This window comes from Anarrhichthys ocellatus, unplaced genomic scaffold (genome assembly GCF_004355925.1).
Source record: "Anarrhichthys ocellatus isolate YVR2014 unplaced genomic scaffold, GSC_Weel_1.0 scaffold20, whole genome shotgun sequence".
Classification (NCBI taxonomy): Eukaryota; Metazoa; Chordata; class Actinopteri; order Perciformes; family Anarhichadidae; genus Anarrhichthys; species Anarrhichthys ocellatus.
Genome location: NW_022280050.1, coordinates 6987499 through 7010449, shown reverse-complemented (window position 1 = coordinate 7010449; position 22951 = coordinate 6987499). Strand labels below are relative to the sequence as shown.

At 40.9% G+C, this 22951-nt stretch overlaps 1 protein-coding gene across 18 annotated transcripts in view; it reads left to right on the top strand.

Annotated features, from left to right (window-relative positions):
- zmp:0000001200 (dedicator of cytokinesis protein 9) overlaps positions 1 to 22951 on the top strand; it is a 71873-nt gene that overhangs the window by 14529 nt on the left and 34393 nt on the right. For 8 of the 18 annotated variants that reach the window (XM_031858413.1, XM_031858398.1, XM_031858396.1 and 5 more), the window contains exons 1-3: positions 4489 to 6048; positions 17332 to 17448; positions 22350 to 22439. In XM_031858413.1, coding sequence (XP_031714273.1) covers positions 5878 to 6048; positions 17332 to 17448; positions 22350 to 22439 — 378 coding nt within the window. In that variant the 5' untranslated portion in view covers positions 4489 to 5877. Of the gene's footprint in view, positions 1 to 4487; positions 6049 to 13011; positions 14476 to 17331; positions 17449 to 22349; positions 22440 to 22951 lie in introns of those variants that run through there. The other 10 variants (XM_031858410.1, XM_031858412.1, XM_031858409.1 and 7 more) reach the window with 3 other exon arrangements.

Here is a 22951-nt window from a genome sequence, read left to right as displayed (position 1 = left end):
ACACACACACACACACACACACACACACACACACACACACACACACATCAGCAGGAAACAGCCACTTCCTTTTTTGAGTTCCAGCTGGGAACTATGCCTGTTTTATCGGCGCTGAATTGCTGGATATGTGTGTGATGTCACTGTGGTGCACCACATTGTGGCCTCTCTTTGGACACACACACACACACACACACACACACACACACACACACACACACACACACACACACACACCCTGCAGAGCCCCACAGCAGACCCTGGGCATGGAAACCAGGGCCAGCTGCTGACTTGACCTTCCTCCTAGAGAGGCTCCTCAGATGAGATGCCAACTCTCCTCTTAAACTCCCCTCTACTCCTCTGAGCCACGCAGGGACATTTCTGTCTTTGTTGTGTGTAGGATCGTCCTCTCCTTAGTGTGAAAGGGGAAACTCAAGCTGACCCTTTTCTGTCCACATGTGCTGGCTTTGATGTTGTTAATTTGGCTCCACCCACCACTTGCTGCTAACAGCTTGAAATTGCTGTATTAGTAGGAGTGGTGTTATTGGGGGGTTACTGTGGTCCACTGATGAGGTCCATATGCAGAGGATTGTGGCCAGTGACTCTCGGTGAAGAAGAAGAGCAACAGTTGAGGTTTCTGAGGATGTCAGATTTCTATTGACCGAGAAATCAAACCATGTGATCTAACATCACTGCCATTCTACACGTACGGTACATCAGTCAGAAAACTTTAAAAACGACCGACATTTTAGTGGAATAGAGAGCAGAACCTGAATCAATACTGTGTACACAAATAGCTTTTGAGTTAAAGAGAAGCTTTTTTATAACCAATGATTTGGATCATGCAGGTTGAGCACTGCGATCAATAAAGTCCACACTGATAAGAGATATCCACACAGGTTACTTTATTTGAGATTTCGGTCTAAAGGATCTTGATCAGGGCAGGTGCTCTGTTAAGTGTGCAGATGTCTCTTTCGTGATCAATTATGTGAAAATGTAAATAATATTGGAAATACATAACATACTATATGTACGATTACATTTCTTTTATTGTTCGCAAATGCACTTTGGCATGTGGTGAAAATTATAGGTGCAATTATTAAAAAGTGTATTAATTAATCAGTGGATGGAAAGAAAATGAATCTGCATCTATTTTGATGATGAGGCTTTGGTTTTTGGACAGTTGATAATACAAAACCTGACTCGGCAGATTATTTGATTATGAAAATAATTGTCTTTCGCAGCTCTATTAAAAATAATGTTGTGTTTTGCAGAAAAACGTTAAAATATGTATGATTATTTATAATTTGGTTATATAAATCCATATTATTTGAAAGGTGTTTTTTAAATTCTCATACATTCACAAAAAAAAAGACTGAACACTTTTCAAATGGTTTAAAAACTAAATATATAACAAACTCTAAAATACAATCTTGCATCATACATTGAGGAAGATGTTTTAACTTTACACACACTCTGGTGAGTGTTTTTAATTTGATGCTGTAAACACAACAGCACAATTGTTAAATAGACAAGTGTTAAGTGTAAAATACTCAACACTATGCCGGGAAGTGTAGCCCACTGCAGAGAGGGAAGCCTTGCTGTAATGACAGCAGCAGCAATCCATGCCGCTCCACACACCCAGCAGAGCTTCAGACCGGCTCTTATCTCCTCTGCAGCTGCTGCAGATTTGAGCAGAGCTGAGCAGCAGCTTCCACACCCCACAGAGGATGGTCACACTTGAACATCCACAGATAGACCCACTTTGTGCCACAGCACACTTAAACCCCCCCCCCCCTACCATTCTCACTGTGGCCTTGCCTGGACCTCCAACTCAAGATTTAGTATGGCTGACAATCCAACTGTGTACTGCTGGAGGCAACTGTACCACTTAATTTGTCTGCTGCAGACATGCACATTGTAGATGTCCTCAAGCTGTGCAAGGGAACTGGAATGTGTGCCATGTCAGGCAGTAATGTTATATTGATCATACCGCTGCAGTGTGTGTTACAGTCAACGAGAGATGTCTAAGGTAAAGGATGTTTTTACTTTCCTAGCAGCATTCTGCTTGTTGCAGACAGTGTTTCTTGTGACAGGGGGCTGTAGAAAAACAATGCTACACCTAATGACTCAGCAATCCTCACCTGACCTTAATAATTCATCACCAGTGTAGTATACCGTCGGCTTGTTTCAGAATACAGCACAGAAACTCAAGAAACCCTTCTGTTGGCGTCTCACCCTTTTAGTTCTACATGGAGAGTGACCGTGACAAGGTTGGATTAAAACCCTGGACTTGGCTGCATGGTTGGCTGATCCAACAGGACACTTCCTGGTTTAACATTTTGAGTGTTGCAGAGCGCTGCCGATGCCACTGAAAAATTTTAGCTTTTTAGTCGCAGCCATCCCATGCCCATTCATCTCTTGTGATAAGATGATACAGTACCGGTCTCCTGACAATGACAATAACCAGTATTTTCATTGTAGCTCCTCGTGGGCATTCTTCTACCAAGTAAATTTAAAGCCCAAAGTCTTGAATCACAAATTTCCATTGGAGGACTTCATTTCTATTAGGATACATTTTGCTCAGCATGTTAGTGTCGTCATATTTGTAAGAATTGCCCCTTGACCCCCCGTTCTGGCCTGGACTATTTTTCCTACATTGTATCTGTAATAATAGCTTAATATTACCTACCCCCCCCCTTGAATCAGGATGCATGCATATAGCAATCCATGTTTCCAGGTCATAGTGTCTTAGTGTTTACGTGCATATCATATAAAAGCCTCCCAGTCTATCTCCCAGTGTTTATATCTCTACTGTCTTTATCAAATAGGGCTAAATACATAAAACGATGATGCAACGACTGCTGCAAACTTTACTTTAATTACCATTAAGGTCCAACACCCTTACAGCAGTATTGTCTCAGCCTCTTTGCATTGTTGCAGACATGTCCTTACATGGACAACAAATACCTGTGTCCAGAGGGCAAACGATTTATGATCACCAGCTGTTAGACTTCAAACAATGTCTGCTTTAGTCGACGTGCATCAATGTCCACTTTTTAAGTCGGTACCCTCTTAGTAATAAGTGGCAGCAATTATTAAAAACCAGTTGCTCCAAAAGTAATAATTCATTCTTGAGAGGACAAATACATTTTTGTTTTGCAGACTTATGAATTTCTATCTTTTTGTAAAAGAGTTGTATCAATAGTGAATAGTGTTGCTACTATGTCATCACTTATGCCAATATTATGCAAACTAAGTGCAATGTCCACGTTTGGGCTCACAGCTTTGTGAGTGTAATCAGCACTCTGTGTCCATAAAAGGCAGAGTTCAAGTTAAAGGAAATCTGTGTTGCTTCTTTCCTGCACAGCCTCAGAAAGGGGATTTATGGAAGCTTTACCAGTTTTACACCAGATTGCTTCTTGTTATTTTACATAGTAAGCCTAAAATCCCTCTTTGCAGTGACAGGGGGATGGAGACCCGATCCGAGGTGTGAGAAAAGGGATAAACCAAAAAGGAGATATATTTCCTAATAGAGCAATAGGCATAATCAACATCTTGTCCCTCCCTCCCCCAGCATCTCTCTTCCATTCTCTCTCTCTCTCTCTCTCTCTCTCTTACTGAGTCCCCTCATCTACTCAGCTGCTTTCCTCCGCAGCTCCTATGACCGTACTCTCAAATGTAGTTCAGTGTGTCAAGCACCACTGAAATATTAACAGAGCAGCAGGCAGGAATGCCCGCAAGCATTTATTGCTTAGTGCACCATCATGATGTAAGGGATCACCTCACTTTCTCCATGTGTGTGTATGTGTTTGTATATGGGTGTGCATGTGTCAGCCCCTTTAATGTAACTTATTAAAAGGTGAAAGTTTCTCTCATGGTTAATCCCTAAAAAGAAGGTTCCAGAGAGATGCTAGCATGTTTTTGTTACTATGTTACCACTGCTTACTAAGTAATGGGGGTTAGCACAGCTGCTGCTGGTGGGACTTACTGTATTCCAGTAGCTACAGCATGTGCACGCCACTGTGACAAGCAGGAGATCTTTTTGACAATTCCCATTAAGGTCATAAGGGGTCTTTGAGTGTGCGACTTGCAGCTGCAGGAAGGGAAAAGGCAGTGATAAATAAATCACAATGAACACTGCCCTGTTTCCTTGTCTTCTCCTCCTTTTCCTCACAATCAGAGGCAAGGCAAGGCAAGTTTATTTGTACAGCACATTTCAACAACAAGGTAATTCAAAGTGCTTCACATAAAACCATTAAAAGCATCAAAACATAAGGCAAAAGAAAAGGAGATTTAAAAACAATTAAGACCATTCATTGAAACATTAAAAAACAGTGTAAGAAATAAAATACAGTAGTGAAATGCAGGGAATTGATTAATATATTAATTGAATCTGGTTCAATTAAAGGCAGCAGCAAACAGAAAAGTTTTCAATCTTGATTTAAAGGAGCTGAGGGTGAACCATGGGCAACCACAGCAGGTAGAAAGGTTTTTAAAATGTATTTTGACACAGATGTAACACAGCTGGATCTATATTTTGGGTTTTATAATAAGGATTATGTTAAACTGAAAGTGTCCCGCAGAAAGATAGAGACAGGAAAGTGATTTTTCCAGCCGCTTTACAAGATTGCATCTTTTTTACGACATATTTCCCGCTTTGCCATCTTTTGTCTTCCTCAATGAAGTCCTGAGACATTTCAATCAAAAGACACACTCATGGATGAATCATTCCCTGGCATTTAAAAAGCCCCTGTATGATTAAAAATGTTGTTGTTCCACTCCCAATATATCTGTGTACTTGGCAGAAAGTCCAGCTTGTGATCAAGCAGCAGCTAATCTTTTATGAAAAGAATCCCTCCTTATTTGATGTCTAGGCCTAAAAGGTTTAAATCCTCTCATGTCCTTGATATGTTTTGTAAACAGAGGTTTCTTTGAGACATGAGTCAGGTCACAGGATTTTCCGCCGGATTTCATTTTATTGCAGTAAATGTGTCTTTTTTATTAACACATTTTTTCATGAAGTATTTAATGGACAAATGAACAGATTTTGCTTTCATGAAGTATTTTTTTTTATTGTAACCTATGCTGCTTTCTACTCCTTTCCACTGTAATCCTGTGATTCATCCATTTATGCCAGTGGCTCTGGTTTCTCAGCTGAACTAAATAAGCATTCAGCCATATTGCTGTTTGCCTGACCATGGAATCAGACTCTCCCTCTGGACACAAGACCGCATTTATTGTAACCCATTTATTCCACAATTATTCATCCGGCTCCCAAAAGGAGTCTCATTTTTGCTGAGTACAAAAATGAAAGGAATTAATTAATTTCATGTGTAGTAAAAATCGACATTATGCAAATGAGGAAATGAAAAGAATGAAGATGGGAAAGCATTAACAAACGCACATAGTGGCTCAAGAGGAGAGTGAGCAAGTGACTTGGTGAGTGAGACAGAAGCACGTGCGAGCTTGCGTTGCACCGAAGCTCAGCATTGGTTGAAGCTGCAGCAGAGCTCACACAGCATCCTTCACCCCCCCATCCCTCGCTCTCTGCTCTACCTCACTCACTTACTCACTGGATCTCGTCTACTGACTGAAGTATTTCCACGAGCACAGACCGGGGCAGGCAGCTAGGAATTACAGTGAGACTCTGTGTGTGTGTGTGTGTGTGTGTGTGCATAAATTCTTCCTCCAGCCCTCCTATTTGGCTCTCCTCTCTGGATCCTTTTCGCCTTGACACCAGCGCTCTCTCCTCTGGCCAGGAGCTGTGGATTTGCGGGTTAGAGTTGGAGATCATGGACCAGGGAGGAGCAAGGGACAATCAAGTAAACTGGGTCACTGGCAGACTCTCCTAACTGATGCCTGTTTGGACCTGGAGGAATGGGGTGCACCACCAGCACGGTTGTGATTGATGGGCTGCGTACCGTCTTAGAGAGGAACTGTACTGGCTACATCTGTAAGGGAGCAGCTGAGCCCATTGGGCCATCTGAGGCTGAGCGAGCGCTGAGCAGGAGAGAGTCGCGTGCATTGCCAACACCAAGAGTACTTAAGGTGTGTGTGTGTGTGTGTGTGTGTGTGTGTGTGTGTGTGTGTGTGTGTGTGTGTGCAGACACATTATGTTTAGTGTTGTGCTGTTCATTACATTCAAATGGACAACAATTATATATTAGAGCTGAAATTATACATCATTTTCATAATCAATTTTCATCGTTTTGTCTATGAAATACCAGAAAATGCCTATAACGAGTACCCAGAGCCAGAGTTAACATCTTTAAGATCATTGTTTTGTCCGGGTATCAGTCCAACAACCGAACATGTTCAGTGTTCTTTAATATAAAACAGAGAAAAGCATAAATACTCATATTTTGAAAAGCAGGACAGCAGTGAATATTTAGCACTCTGATTTGATAAATTACTGATTACAATCGACTATCAAAATTGTACAACAGTCGCCGCCACTAAATTTGCTGTACATTTCCTTTCAAACTAGTTTTTCTGCTCAGTCAGCTGTCTCGTAATGTTGCTGTATCATACAACTAGTGATGAGACGGCAGCAAATAATCAGAAATGAGAAGCTGGATTTTTGTTTGATAAATCCAAATTCTTGATTCATTTTCTGTTAATCGACTCGTGCGCTCTTGTACTCATTGTTTCACCACTAGTATATACTGTTCAGCTGAGCATATAGAGCCACATGCTGTGTATGAAGTCATGCCTTTACATGAATATGATAAATGATTCCGACGTTAATGATATTAGTTTATGTACAGTCAGGGCAGGTTTGAAAAGTGCGACCATTTTCCCATATTGACACAGAACTACACTTTCTGGTGTTAAATGTTGCTGGCACTGCATTAATGCTTTTCATATTTGACAGATGCAGCTACGGCAATATACTAATAATAATAATCATCATCATCCTCATTTCTGCCATTGTGAATTTGTAGTATTTGAGTGTTAACTGTATAAAATGTAGGGCAGTGGGAGGGCTGGATCTTGCCTCTCACTAAGCGCTGCTGCATGGGTTAAAGCCTCTGTGGGCCGGGATGTGGGTGAGGGGGGGACAGTGAGCTCTGTGTCTGCTGGAAATCAATCACCGCTTTTCATCTGTGAACCGGGGGGCTTCTTGGCACGACTTCTGCTGCTCCGTACCAGCTTGTCTTGCCCTTATTGTTTGTGTTTACTTAGTATACTGTGTGTGTGTGTGTGTGTGTGTGTGTGTGTAAGGTCTCCTTTCTGTCGCTGGTTCATCAGAGCAGAGGGACAGTGGCCCCGGCTGAAAGCAGAGAATTAGGTCAAGGGCATGGTTGCTTCTCTTGGCTCAGGGATGGTCTTATCATCCAGACGGGGTCAATTAATCCTCTGTTAGCATTTAGCAGTCTTACAAATCAATAGTTAAATGTGTGCAGAGCATGTGGCTTGCCTGACACATTTTTGTCAGAGTTCAACTCTATGGCAGTAAAAGGTAATCGGCCGAGTCAAAAGCTAAATGCATCAATGAATATTACTTACTGAATCCTTTTCCTCATCCTCCAATCAGTTGATACGACACATGAACTCTTACATAGGTTACTACACTTTCTTCATGAAACTACACCAGCAGGCCAGTACATGTACAGTAATGTTAATACTACTACTACTGAAGCATACAAACTGTTGTAACAGTAGATAAAGCAGTTTAAACTGTTTGACTTATTGATATTGTCAGTTTACATTTTTGACTCATCTGATACTTTACTGTTGTTTGTTTCGTGGCGCCACTGTAGGATACAAGGCTCCACGTCTTGTCCTGTAGACTCTGACTTCAACTTCCTACAAGAATATCTCAAATTGAGCAGCAGCTCACGCAGACCTTTCTGTTAGGACGTTGTTCCTATTCACTATTTGCACTTTTTTAATCCATTAGGCCTGGCTATAAAAAGACATACACCATTATGTTTGCCCTTTTAATTATTTCTGATTGCAGCAGGTCATTATTTCTGGGAATTTAAAACCGAGATGATGGCGTTAGAGGCCAGGCACACACACACACACACAAACACACACACACACACACAGACAAAGCCGTCTATGGGAGGCTGATCTGTACTCTCTAGGCGTGGAGTAATTAAACAACCTGTTTTAGCTTTTGCACTGCGCTGTTATTTCATGAGATGATTGCAACAGCTCTGCCTATTCCTTCCTCATGGAAACTCTCATCTCATGAGTCTCCTCAGAAAGTGACCTGCCTTCAGCAATAAAAGTCACTGATTTGAGGTAATGCATCAGTGTGTATGCTATTGTAATTCAATAGTGTCATGTTTCGCTCTCGTTCTCCAGAAAACTATCGAGAACACCTTTTGAGTGTTCATGTACGGTCATTCTCTGCTTTTACAAAGGTACAGTTTCCTTCCTTTATTTTGATTAAATGTTTGAATGCTGTAACAGAAGCAATCAGGTGTCTGATGGTTTCATCAGAGGTATGTTGTTGCAGAGAAAGAAAGAGAAATTGGTGACGTCAGCTCGTCCACAGATGAAAGAGCCTATTATCCGATGATGTTTTGGGAGTAATGCTTCAAACCTGTGATGGGTTTTCCTTTCAATGAACCATGCCTAATGAGTCAATTATACTATTTCTAAGTTCCTTGTTTTGGGGAGTTGATGAAATACTTAACCAGCTCTGCATGTCATCAGCCACAAACATTTTACAGATTAAAGCCATTTTATAGATTGAATTACTTGACTAATGCTCTCCTTTCCTCTTTGGCAAAGATGCGTCATACTCTCGGTTTGAGCATGTGTGTTTAATATGACATTGTGAAATCTTTGTAATTCCCAGCCTGTTCACACAATATGGAGGATAAAAAGGGTACTTATTCATTAACAAACAGATATACTGATCATCATTTCTTCATTTTTATATTTCTGTGTCTGTATGCTAATGAGGTAGGTGGTCCTAAACTCACTATAAAGCAAGACTGGTCCCAATTAATTACTAATGAATTTATTATTAATTATGTAACAATTTACTGATTAAATTGTACATTTTTGTCAATGTAAATCAACTTTAGTTGTCACAATGCTGAGAGAGTGTATGTGGCCGCATGCAGCCTAGAAGAAACGCTGCACTGGGCGTCTTTTTTTTCAGAGCGTTCCAACTCTTTCGTGCGGCAGCTCCGAGTGCTTTTCTGCCGTAGCAAAACACTATATGGACACACTCCTTAAGTCACTTGTAGTCCTCGAAATAATCATTTCCTGTATACAATACAGAACAGTCAGTATCAATACATAAACATTTACTCTGCTCTGCTGATGTTTTCTCTTTGATATCACTCTGAAGATGTAACATTTGACAGATAACCAGCATTGCATGCACACTGTGATCACACCCCTGAGGACACTGACAATCAATAAGATCCCCCTCCCTACAGCTTTCATTTCTCAGCTTAATGGATTTACAGTAAAACAATAGCACACTGACGGGGTTGTTTTTCTTGGTGATTGCTTCCTACGTTTGAGACGTTTCAGCCACCCTGGCGTTGCTCTGAGGAAGGCTTCTGACGTCACACCGTTGATGTGTTTGTGTTTGCGTGTGTTGCTGTGATGCTCCTGATATACGGGACCATTATCTCCAGCACTCACATACTTGAAAGACTTTCTGGCAACAGTAGTTTGATTTTCCCACAGATTCAACGGCAGCATTATTCATATTCAATACTGTTAGTTACATTTAAGGCCTGCACGGATCAATATAGCTGTCCTAAATTATCGTCTGTCGGCCTGTCTCATCTTTTAAGTATTGTAACAAAGATACATATAGATTGTATTACTGTGTGTACTGCTGTTCAGTTACTCAAGCCTCAAGACTTTGTCTCATGATTACATCCTGTTATTTTTTGCCATTGTATCTCACGTCCGACTACGGTAACGCTATTAGAAGAGACACGGTACGGTGTCATGATTACCTCCATGTTAAAATCTCATTCTCAGCTCACAGCTCAGTACTCTCTGGGGGATGGCTGCATGATGGTGGGTCCTGGTGCTGCTGCTGTAGCGGGGCGGCGAGGGGTGGGCCATGTTTTTGTTGCATTCCAGGTTACACCCTGTTTTGCTTTTGACTCATGCTGGGAAGGCCTGGAGATTGCATCAAGCCTATGTTAAGTAATCAAAAAGCAAGCCCAGTTATAGTCATGTCCAGACTGAGAATTGCAACTTGGTGGATGTGAAAAAATAAAATGTGTAGAAGTTACACAACAATAAAAAAACAAGAGATCAAGAGATCTAACAACTGCCCAACTCTGGACAACTATTGGCACTTCGGTACTGTAACGTGCTTTATACAACAGTATGCTTAAGAAGTTACAGCAAATGCTTTCCTATAGTGAGTCTGGTCAGCATTGCATAAGGGATAGAGATGTTAAAGGAGCTATATTACTCTCTGACGTATGTTGTGCTAACTACATTGTAATTAATAATAATTAACAAAATGTGTAATTATTAAAAGTATAATTACATAATTTGATTATTGTGCAGGATGATGTGGTATAGTCGATTTCAAATGAATTCCTTTCCAGTTTTGTCATTGAATGACTTGGTGTTGAAAGATAATTAAAACCAGCATAAGTCTCAACTGGCTTTAGAGGACATAACCAGAACCTTTTGATGAATGATAGCCAAATATAATGTCCAGGTTGCTTTTCATTCCTGTGTATGTACAACTACATTTACACTGAGCGCAGGGCATATTCAACTGCATTTCAGCAGAATACTTTTCCCAAAACATTCAGTCGATCTGCTTCTGGGAACACTTTTTCAACACAAGTGATTGTTCTGCCACTGAAAGGGCTCAGTGGGCCTTCCTGCTCGGACCCAAGTGCCAACTTGTCTCAAAGAAATACATTTGTATTGGTTTCCATGGATAAATCTGCATAAGATTGCAAGTTCTGAATTTAATTTAAGCCACATCAGCGCGTAGTTGTCAGTCACTTGGGAATCATGTACCAGTGCTGCAGTGCAGAAAGGAAGTCTCTTTTACTGCTGCAGATATGAGATGTATGTAGCATTATTCTCAAGGAGGTTAAAGGAAATGTCCAACGATAAAGTGGCTTCTGTTGTTTTGCAGTTTGGTTATTCTAAATGCAAAATGACTCAGTGAAACAATGTTTAGCCATTGCAAAAACCAGAGAGAGTGATGCAGTAAACAAGCTTGTGTCTTACAAAGATGTCTGATATAATTGGAGCGAGGATGTTGTAAGAAGAGGGGGAGGAGTACGCTGCACTCTCTGCGGTGAGCATCCAAAGTGGAATCATGGTTATTACAAACATCCAATGAAATATAGAAAACAACTGTAATCTTGATGCACGTTTCATTATCTTGCCAAATTTTAAGTTTTCTGGAAAGCACCAGCTTGTTATTGACAGGATAAACTGAAGCATTTCAGTTCAACAGTGTTGCGTACATTATAATAGCAAATTGACTGAAAAACACACACAGGTATCTGAGACAGTAAGTGTATGATTCAGTTTGCTGCTCTTATAAAGAGGATGACAGTAATATTTAACTCACTCCACCATGGAGGCTGCTTGCACCTGGTGCGAGGATCAGCTTGTATCCCTTTCACATACACATTTAGATGCGCCAGACAGGATCTTGTGTTAAAGTATGTTTTCCACTTTGAATACTGTGTACTGTGGAGCTGCGTTCAGTCCTAGCGATACTCTAATAACTATTTAAAAGATGTCAGTACTATATGAAGAGAGGAGAAAACAAGCCAAGGGCTCTGGCAGTTGACAACACGTCAGGCGATGGCAGTGCTCTCAACGCCACCACGATATGCTATGCTAGCAACACACTTCAACCCTCAGGAAGCCCAACTCTGCCTTAAGGCAAACCTGGAGCAGATCCTCATCTGCACACAGAGAAACGGAATGAGTGCCCTTAATTTCATTATTCGGATGTTCACTTAAATTTGACATGCATACCAGGCTGCCCCCTCTTAGTTTCAGTCCAAGTCGACTATAATTTCTCGATTAGTCTGTTTTTTTTAATGCCTTCTTTTCATGCTGAATGACTTATTTCCAAGAAACATACTGACACATCTCTGGCAAACACACCATTTTGAGAGGTGGTTATTTGTGGAGAAACTGAGATTAACAGATTTATCAATTAAATCAATTTATCGCATAATCCACAAAATCATGTTAGTTTAAGAATTTCTTTGGTGAAGGACAGCCCTACATATACTACCAGCACACAGAGAAACAGATAAGAGTGTTTGCTTCATGTGGCAGAAGTAGACCACAGAGGGGAGGCACACCTGTCTTTAATCAACCCTCTGAATCACAGCCATCGGCTCACACCAAATGTGAGATCTGACATTGTAGTAATGGGGTTGCTGACATGACTTTCATTTCATACTGTGAAGTTTTGTCAAATATTAACAAGTCATCTACACTTGCATCACTTGATCTGCTGTATTGATATAGAAAATAACTGAGAGAGACGGAGTTAGAGGACACAGAAAGGTGAACCCTTAACTGCTGAGCTATGCATGCTGGCCAGGTTTGTAGTGTAGTGTAAGGCTAAAATCAAAAGCTAAGGATTTAAATATTACATTTTTTGAGTTAAGTTTTGTTCTGTGTATGAAATGTCAAACAGTGGAATACAATCCAAAACAAAAATATACAGTTTACAATTACATATATCAAAGACAAACAGCAAATCTTTGCATTTGAAAACCTGAAACCCGACAATAGTTGGTGTTTTTCACCAATAACGATTGTTACGATTTTTCAAATAGCCATTTCAGTAATTCAGTATTATGGTTTACTGACTTTCGTGGGATCCGTATTGTCATCATGCAGTGTTACCATTTTGCCAAATTCTACTGTTATCTGCTGTTCTCTGCCAGGAGGATCATGCAATTAGTCACTTGTGTGTGTGAGTCTGTGAGTAAGTGTGCACCTCTGTGTCTGTCCACAGCTGATCTCCCATTCTGCTGCAGCAGACTGCATAATATTTTGGGTGGCCAGTTATGGCTGCATGCTCAAGGTCCACTGACTTGTTTTACACTGCCATTTGTAAGATTGTATGAAGTGTGTTTTTACGAACCCCTTACAGCCCATTGGTGTCCAGACGGAGGGTTAGCCAATTATGCGTTGTATTCATTCAATCACACAATACAGCAGTAGTCATTGCAGAAACTCCTGGTGGATATCTGCACTCAAATAAATGCTTTTTAGTCCCATATGTAATTCTCCATTAATTTCCTTTATTGCGATACAAATGTTCTTTGTTATCATGATTTAGACCATAATACCGCTCCGTGTGTGGGGCCCATATATGAGCATGTGACTGTGGGAGGGGGAGCAGCTGACCTGGCCCTGCCTCCCCTCGCCTTGAGCTTAGATGCAGGCGTGAAAAGATAACATCCTCCCCTGCTGTGGCCCACTGAGGAATCTGTAGGTCGGGCCTACTCCTCGGTAGGTTGACTGTGGCTGCATCGCGTTGGAATGCCCCTCAAGCAGTTGCATCAACAAGTGTTGAGACAGAAGCCGGGCCTAATCTCAAACTCTGTGATTACTAACAGTTACTATCTCGGCTGAAGTCATGCGGTTGAACCAGAGCCAGCAATAAAAAAACTTCAGTGACTAATGTTTGACTGTCAGTTTGTGACGGTGACTAACTTGATATACTGCACTGTTGATTCAGAAAGAGTTCAGCGATCTGCTCTTCAGTCTGTCATAGTTAATGTGGGTCAAGATTTGCCCATGTCCTGCTACAATCTGATGAGCTCAGTCTGGCAGCTTATCTGTGATGTTTACGCGGAAAATCACTTCTAAATCGTTGCAGCTGATTCCTTAGTTGGTGCACTCATACTGTATGTACTCTGCCGAGGCTTGAGTGGTTTCTTTGAATCCTGCGACAAGCAATGCCCCATTGTTGTCCCATTCTCTCTTAGCTTGTTCCTCTGGATGAAACTTGAGCCAGCTCTTATTTCAGCTGTCCCACACAAGGCGCGGACAGTCCCTGACCGGACTGTAATACTTGAGGAATGTGTCTCTTTTGTTTGCCTTTGTCAACTCTGTGTCACTGTGCAGGTGGATAGTGTGGGGTCATATAGCTTTATTGTGTGTGTGTGAGGTTGTTTAACTCCCCCAGGCAGCACAGCTGAGTGTAGGAGGGGCCATGTCTTCCGCCTGGGTGTGAGTCCACTGCTTTCAGACTGACAGAGCAGTCTGAGAAGGGAGGGTGAGAGCACAAGTCTGTGAGGAGAAATACAAACTTCACAAACTTTTTTTCCGGCACTAGGATTGTTCTCCGTCTGATATGCTGGCTGTCCGCCGCTCTTTGGGATCTAGCTCAGAGATATCTGGCTGTTGACAATGCAAGGAAGGGTTAGTAAATCTCCGAAGAAGGAGTTGGTCATTGAGAGTCCGCAGCAGTACAAGAGCTTGGCTGCAGCTGAGGCTGAGGTAGACACGGTGCCACAGGTGGTGGTAAGTCATTCAAGGACTTTCATGTAAAGACATATGAGACTTTTTGGTGTATGTTAAAAAGCTGTTCTGATCTATAATAACATGTTTTACAGTGTGCAGTGCTACTAAGGTTAACCATAGTCATGAAGTCCCGAAGAGGTGTCATGCGAGCATCTGCTCTGCTTTCATTGTACACAATGTTGGCAACTCACTTCGAAAATGTGCAACGTCAGCACCGGCATAGCAAACTGGTGAACTTTAACCACCCGGAGTGAAGCGGCGCACGGTTTCCTTGACTCTTAAAGATGACCGTGGCTTGTAAAAACCTTTATTTGGCTGAAAAGTCAACCCTGACAACAGTGATAATGTCCTGCCCTGCGATGAAGGTGTCCCAGTGGTTGGATCTGTACAGAGACGTGTGAAGAAGACAATAAAAGAATGTATCGGTTAGTAGAGAGGCACTACACAGCACCATTGTTCATTGCTGTGAGAGGGTGCAGTGATGGGAGGAGTGGGTGCTGCAGCTAAACAGCTGCTAGATCACTGTAGAGAGGGAGTGGAAGAGATGGCTTCATAACTCTCTGTTTTATGGGCTTTCCAGGGATGAACGTCTGACTATTTGGTGACTTAATTACACAAACTTGCATGCATTTTTCTGGTCTGATTTTATTTTTTTATGTATTTAAAATAGTTTATGGTGTATTTTAGAAACACTAGAAATATAGGATATAGACCAAGACATAAACACAACAAGTGTTTTTAAAAAGCTGTTTCCAAGGACTGACACGACAATAATACAATAAAAGTTTGGACTTCATCCATTGGATATGGTCAGCACTGTGGGTTGAGGGAATGACAGAGCTCCTGCTTATTTATGTTCCTTTTCTTACTCAGTGCTGAGTGTACTTTGTGGTTTACCTACACTGGCCACTGACAAAGCAATGTGGAAGCAGCCCAGAGGGGTTTGGAGTGCAGTCAGCAACAACAGAGTGGGGTCAGGAACCCATCACTAGTGAGAAGAGGGTCAAATCGTTCAGCAGCGACTTTAAATATCAGAATCCATTTTTAATTGCAGGAGTTTTCAGCTTCAGCAGGTATTTGGACAGTAAAGGGTTTTCTGGTGAAGTAACAAAGTGATAGATTGCCTCTCACTTGCAGAAGGTGTTTGTGAAAATCAATCTGGTTTGTCTACTCGCGTGTTACTGTTAGTGTGCATCTGTGTGTACCTGTTGTTCTTAACGTATCACTGTCTGGTGCAGGCTGCCTGGTCTGTGCATAGAGATTTTAAGTCAGTACAAGCGAGATACACACACACACACACACCGACATCATTAATTCCTTCCTGACTTACCTGTCCTGCCTGCTAGTTAGCATCAGACTCTACTTTTTCTTTTTTCTAGAGTTTGTTGAAATGTTTGGGTATTTAATTGTAACTACATTTGTGTTAAGTCCAGATAAAGCTGTGAATAAATGGTTGACTGATAATGCCACAGCCTCCTTTAGCTGGCAGATATGGTGGCACCATCTCTGGTCTGCTCTCCCCTCCTTGTCCTTGAGACAAGGTCCTGCCCCCGCTGTCCTCAGTGGGAGCTGTGCTTTGTTATTAACAAGGTTGCTAGCAACATGTATTTAAACAGGTCAATATCCACGACTCTCCCTCTGAGATCATACCAGTATTATCAGTCCCAGATGTGGAGGCAACATGTGGGCTGTGCTGTCACTCAGCACAGAAATCTGGAGATGTGTCACTGTTCACTTTGCACTCTGCTGTTCTCCTGGCTGTAAGATGTATCCTCTCGTTCCATCAGCCAGAAGTGTTGACAGCTGACTTTCCATCTCATGGCTACTGTATCCTTGCAGTGCACAAGTCCTCTCCGGCCTCTGCCACTTGAGCGTAGGGTCAGTGCTTTAACGTTATGCAGACACTATGACATGATGCACCATACGTCCATAATCACCTCTTGATAACAGCAACGTCTGCTCTCTTGAGCTACAAAGCAACATATTATTGGCAAAATAATTTCTGATTAGGGATTCTCGTCAAGTACAATGAAATAAAAAAGCGCATGGTGCAGGTTTGTTTGTTTTACGATGTGGACTAAATTGTGTTGCATGAAGTGCCTGTAATTGAAGTGGAGTGTAATTGTTTCCTTGACATAAATGTCATACATGTCTGCTGTCACGGAGGGATAAGCTCATCAAGACCTTCTTACTGCTGAGGCGGATGCATTTGCCTCTGGGCAGATGGAGCCCTGATTGACTTATTCAACAGATAGCACGTGTTGGTGAAACCCAATGTGACAGCATCTGTCTCTGCACTACACCATCGCTGCTCCTGCGCACAGCTATATGCCTCATTTGCTGGATTTGCCTTGGCTCAAACTAAGAATATCTATCAACTTTTCTGGGTTTTTTTTTTCTCCTTAGTCTGCCAGATCATCTGACTATAATATACAATATTTAAGATGTACAAAGATCAAATAATTTCTTAGTGTGCACTGTTATTACACATGTAGAGTATTAGATGCTGCGGTCAGATTCAGACATGTTGACCGAAGACATCATTTGTACTGCCAATGCTTGAATTCAAATCTTCTTCTTTGCTCTAATTGAATGTAGTTTTAATTTTCCACGAACATACTCGTCTCTTTTACTCTAGTAGAATTTGTAATCTTGAATGACAAAAGTATGTCATCATTCCCCCTTGTCCCTGGATCTAATTAATAAAGGTGTGAAATGCACAATCAACAAATACATGTGCCAAGTATATTCCGTCCCTCTCTTTGTGTGCATCTTAACCGTAGTGTTAGAGCTACCAGTACTTGTGAACTTACATCAAATGCCCCGGTCATAGAGTGCTCCGTCTGTGTTTTCCAGGTTAAGCCGAAGGTGATTGAGCCGCTGGACTATGAAAATGTGCTGGTGCAGAAGAAGACGCAAATCCTCAGTGATGTCCTCAGAGACATGCTGCAGTTCCCCCTGGAGGACTTTGAGGTGAGTTTCACGTCCCTTTCATGCATGCAAGTCACATCCACACCCGAAAAAAAAACTGCTGCAAAAGCCTCACTGTAGTAAATGCCTTGGTTATTGTAGCTGGGATTGTTTTGGTTTGGAGAAAGTTTGAGGAGAAGATTTTAGGGAAGCGATGTAAAGTTAGTGGTGGTGTGGAGCTTAAGGAGTGGTAATAACACTGTCATAGTCAGAGCTTTGACTTCCAGTGCGGCTGCTCATGTTACCACTGTGGTTTTCACTTTGGGTGAAAAGAAATCCACTACATAATAATTAATAGCTGTCCAAAATTCCTTATTTACCCGCCCACTGGTGTGTTTTCTTTGTTGTATTTGTCTTTTCCTTTGACCCAGGCGTGTCTAGTGCTGTGAGTACAGGGTGGGGTCATTCACAGGGGTTTTGTTTTTGTTTACGTCCTTCCATGCTGTAGCAAGAGAGAGAGAGGAGTCAGGGGCCCTCTGTTTAATTGGCTCATTCTGTCTCTAATGTTGTGACAGAGCAAGTGTTATCTCCAGCCACATTGTACAGGACGTACGCTCTCCCACACTTTCCACGGTGAGGATGGAAAATCTAAAATGGAAATCTGGCCCAGTGCTGGTACTTCAGGAAATGAGACCTGATTGAAAGATGTTCTTACCAACAGCAGCAATGAGATGTGCCGCATATCCTCAAATCTGACCCTGACGCTCTGTCTCACGGTCCAGTGGAACTTTCATAGTATTTTATTGTTGGAGCTGAATGGCAACTTAAGACAGTACATTACATTACAGTCATTTAAGAGGGATACAGATGTTTTATAAAAGCTATATTCCATCATGTGAATTTAAAAAAGTATTCTAATTGATGCACATTAAATTGCATCCTTTTGAATTCCTTTCACCTGCTGCTTAACCTGTAAATCTGAGGCAATTCTCAATGTCATAGTCGTATAGATGGAGGAGCTATATATTGATTTTCACTGTAAGACACTAAGGACAGTCAGCGATTTCCAAAAATCTTCCTTTCACTACAGTAAAATCCCCAAATATTGTACAAAAAATGTTGCAATACTTGCATACTTTAGTATGATATGAGTCAGACAGCAAACAGCAACAAATTGTATTATTTTCTTAGTTGCTAGATTTAAAAAAAAAAAAAAGAAGCTTTGTTTATATGAGAGCACTTGAATGCACCAGACTTTTCAAATCAATCTGTCCTTTTAAATTCATTACCATGCAACTAAAATACATTTTTTACAATAATAAAACGATTTTGTGATCTACATTATATGGGACGGTCTTATGTGAGAACAGATTTTTACTTTAAAAGTGATGCTTGTAGAAGTCTAAACAATTACTATATTATTCTACTATATTATACTTCACTACTATACTGTACTATACTATGCCATACTATTTTACATTTGATATTCTACTGTTATTATATTACTATTATACTGCTGCAGTATATTATACTAAATTATGTTTGTATTATTATTACCAGTATTATTATTACATTGCAGCTAATATTGCACCTAACATAATCTACGATATTATTATTATTATTATTATTATTACTGAATCACATTATATATTATTGTGGTGTACACATTGATAACATTCTAGATTTGCTGACGCCCTGCTATTAAGCAAACCATTGTCACTTTTCATAATTTTGTCTTTAATTGCTCTTGTGTAGTTAATATTTTTACTTCTATTCTTATACTTGTATGTAACTCTAATGCAACCTCAATATCCCATGTGGAGATCAATAATTGCTCTACTTATTTTAAAACCACTATCTAACCCAGATCACCTGTGTTGCAGGTTAAATGTGTACTGGAAACTTAAATGTATTCTGGGTGAAGAATCCTTCCAGTCACTGTACTGGAGAAGATGGCTGTGTGGAATAGAAAAAAACACTGTAAATAGAAAGTGTTTCTAACTTTGGGTTTGGCGCTTTTTAAAGCTATTGGTTACAGTGTACAGAGGCCTGGCAGCTGGGTGCTCAGTGACAGTGGGACAGCCTTGGCTTTGTCTGCTCTTGTGTCATGCTCCTCCAGCCTGCTGCTGTGAACATAACATACCAGCTTTACACACAAACAGTACGTTGTCAGGGGCTGACAGGTGATTCTGACGAAAGAACACCACAGGCACAGTGATTGAAGCTAACATCTGTTTCCACCGCCCCGGACTTGAGCAAGGTTTTAATCAGCTTCAGTGTCGAGGCCTTTTCAACTTTTGGTGCGTTTAGTGAAATGAGGTAAAGCCAGTATACTCAATATTCATACAAACAGTACTAAGTATACAGTGTTAATTGGTGATGAATCCAGTCTAAAACGGGCAGAAGCTCCTCTTTATGTTATTTTTTGTATAAATCCTGTTTTTGTTTGTTTCTCATTAATAGAAACCACGGGCAGGTCTCTCTACCTTATCTTATCCCTACTTGCACATCAAAAGTCATGTGTTGGTACTGGCCTTTTGTGAGCCAGTGTTTATATCATCGCCATCTGGTTTTGATCTGGAAGCTGTTGGCAAAACCCAGTTATGTGCCTGTGCTCTCTCTGCAAGGTTTCTGGAGAAATTTGTCAAGGATTACAAGGAGGGGGCCCTTCCTTCCCTGGGGTCTGGGCCCATCCCCTCCGTAAAGCCCACAGATCAGGATATTATTATTTTTCTTTTACTTAACAGTTTCCATATCTTTGAAGGATAAGGCTGGCGATGTTCTATATTTTTATTATTCTGAACAAAACTTTTACTAGCCACACTATCAGCATGGCTATATAGATGGTCCACCTCTTTTGGCGTGGAAGTGTAGCACCCACCCTCCAGTTCCCCCTCAGGTAAACACTATTGGCTCTGTCAGCACTGTTGCCATTGTTTGCACTGTTAGCGAATTGAGCACCTTTAACTGTAAGGAGTAGGCTCAGCCGTTGCCATGTTTAGAGCTGCGTGGAGGCAATAAATATGCTCTTAATTTAGAATTTAGTTTTTGACTAAATACTTGCAAAACTAATGACATTCCAGTAGTACTTTATGGTTATTGCTAATTAGCAAATGTTAGCATGCTAACACAATAAAGTCAGATGTTGAACATGTAAAGTATTATACCAACCAAACATCAGCATGTTAGCATTGTCATTGGGAAAATTTAGCATTTAGCTAATGGTCTTCCCGTGGGATTTGTTGACAATAACAAAAATAGAGAATATCCACGGCATCAGTTTTAACTTAGTAATTATGAAACCACTGCTGAGGTGGTGATGTCTTGAGGCACACTCGGGTTAGGCTATCCAGTGCTAATTTTGGGCTTATTTCACCAGAGAATCTCCTGGTTCTCCCTGGCGACTCGTAGCCCAATTAAATGCTTCCTGTTCCAAACTTCCTGGCTCCCTCTTACCTCCTTGCCTGTTTATTTCTGCTGCTTGGATTGTAAAGATTATCATCTGCCCTGCAGGAAACCTGGCTAGCGGAGAGGAAGGGGAGACCTCGGGTTCGAAAATGCGAGCTTGGTGTGGAATTCGTCGTAGTTTACGCGACTAACGCTCAGTCAAATACAAGGTCATTCAGGTGGACAGCAACTGAGAGAGATGCCACTTTTGACATTATATATTATTCTGTTTAATATTCTTTATTTAATAAATTGATTATTCAATCTATAAAATGTCAGAAAACAGTAAAAAAAAAAATGTGCGTAGCAGTCCAAAAGTATTTAGTTTATAATGGCATAAAGAGAAAGAAGGAGAGAAGCAGAAAACCCTCCTTTGAGAGAGAATATTTGGTATTTTTCCTAAAAAATGATTCCGATGAATTTTACAATCATCAGTTAGTAAGTGATTAATTTTCTGTTGATCCACCATTGAATTGGATACAGTGATATTATGGTATTATAAACACAGTTGACTGGTTATCATATGAGACAAAATCTTAACTCGTGTTTTTTCTTCATTAGATATACACACTATGGTCAAAGTACTTTCATTTGATTAGCTCCGTGGTCAATTGAATCGTAAACTAACATACATGGAACATATTTCTGCTCAAATCGCTTTTCATTTCAATAAAAATGTGTTGGGGAAAATATAATAAAGGTTTTCTCCGCATCCATCTCATCATAAAAACACAGCCGACAAGCATTTGACTCGTGCAAAGCCACGATTCACTTATTTACTTTTAACTCAGTCAACTGAACTGCTTCACTTAATGGTTGTATTCATATCACTCTCGCTCGAAGGGATTATTTGTGGTCAAATGCACTTTATTTTTGAATTAATCCTCCTGCTAAGACCTGATGGTGATGTTGTTGCACAAAGCAGTATTTTACATGTTTAAATAGAGCTCCAGCTTTTTACATTGAGCTAAGACTGACTTATTGGTTGGTTGTCTATAACAATGATTAAGAGATGTCAGAGCAGCTAGATGGCTGTCGACACGTCTTGTTGAAGTAGGCTTTTACCTTAGCTTTCTTGTTCTGCTGTGAAACTGCTGCTTGGCTACGGTGCACAGTAAACCTGTTGGTCATTACTGAAAGGCTTAAACGAGGTGTTAGAGGTGCTGAGATGCTGATTGCTCAGAGTGTGCAGCTGTACAACAGTGGCAGAGAGCCAGGCTCAGGGTGTGTCTGTGGTTCCTGGAGCTGAGCAGCATGGACAAGCATGCTGCCTCCCTCACATACTGCCCCTTTGAACCCTCAGAAACACATCAGTCCTTACTCAAACGTAGAAAAATATTTAAAAGACCACCAGGAGCAGAGGGAGTGTCCAGCTGAGACCACAAACTGTAATACTGGGTGTCCAGCTCGAGCAATGTCTTCCACATTTTGTTTTCACTTTTACAATGTTGTCATGTTTGTTGTGATTTCCTCGCTCTGTTGCTCTTGTTGAATTGAACCATTGCTTTGTTTTGCAGATTTCAACTTTGAGGCGGCAAGGCAGAACTCTCTACCCTACATTGCCTGAAAATGCAGAGAGGGAGGCCCAGAGTCTGTTTGTCCAAGAGGTAAGCTGATTTGAAAGCCCTGAAAGCACATTTTATTAATCAACTCCTTAGCTTTAGCGATGGGGTCCTACACAAACATAACATTCTCCTGCCAGTTTTGGTTATTTCACATTAGAGATTTCTGTATTTGTGTTTTTGTCTGAAGTGGGGAGAGGAAAAAATGTGATGTCATGTATTTACATTTAGCTAAATTTTGAATCAAAATCTGGATACCAGACCGATGTCAATCACATATGATCAAGCCACACTTACACAGTCCTGAAGAAGCATAGTTGTTGAAATTCTAAGTTGTTAAACAAATGCCACCTAACAATATTTACATAGCTGGGATATCTGGGATGTTGCTATCAAATAAAATAACAGCTTTTATTTAACTTCAGTGTAAACTTATGGGTCATTTTGGCAATCTTCAGGAGCAGTACTTCCACAGAACTTAACAATTGGCAACATTAAGTAGCTTGATGGACATTAAAGTTGAAATCTGCAGGTAAATTCAAGACTGTGTCGTTTTT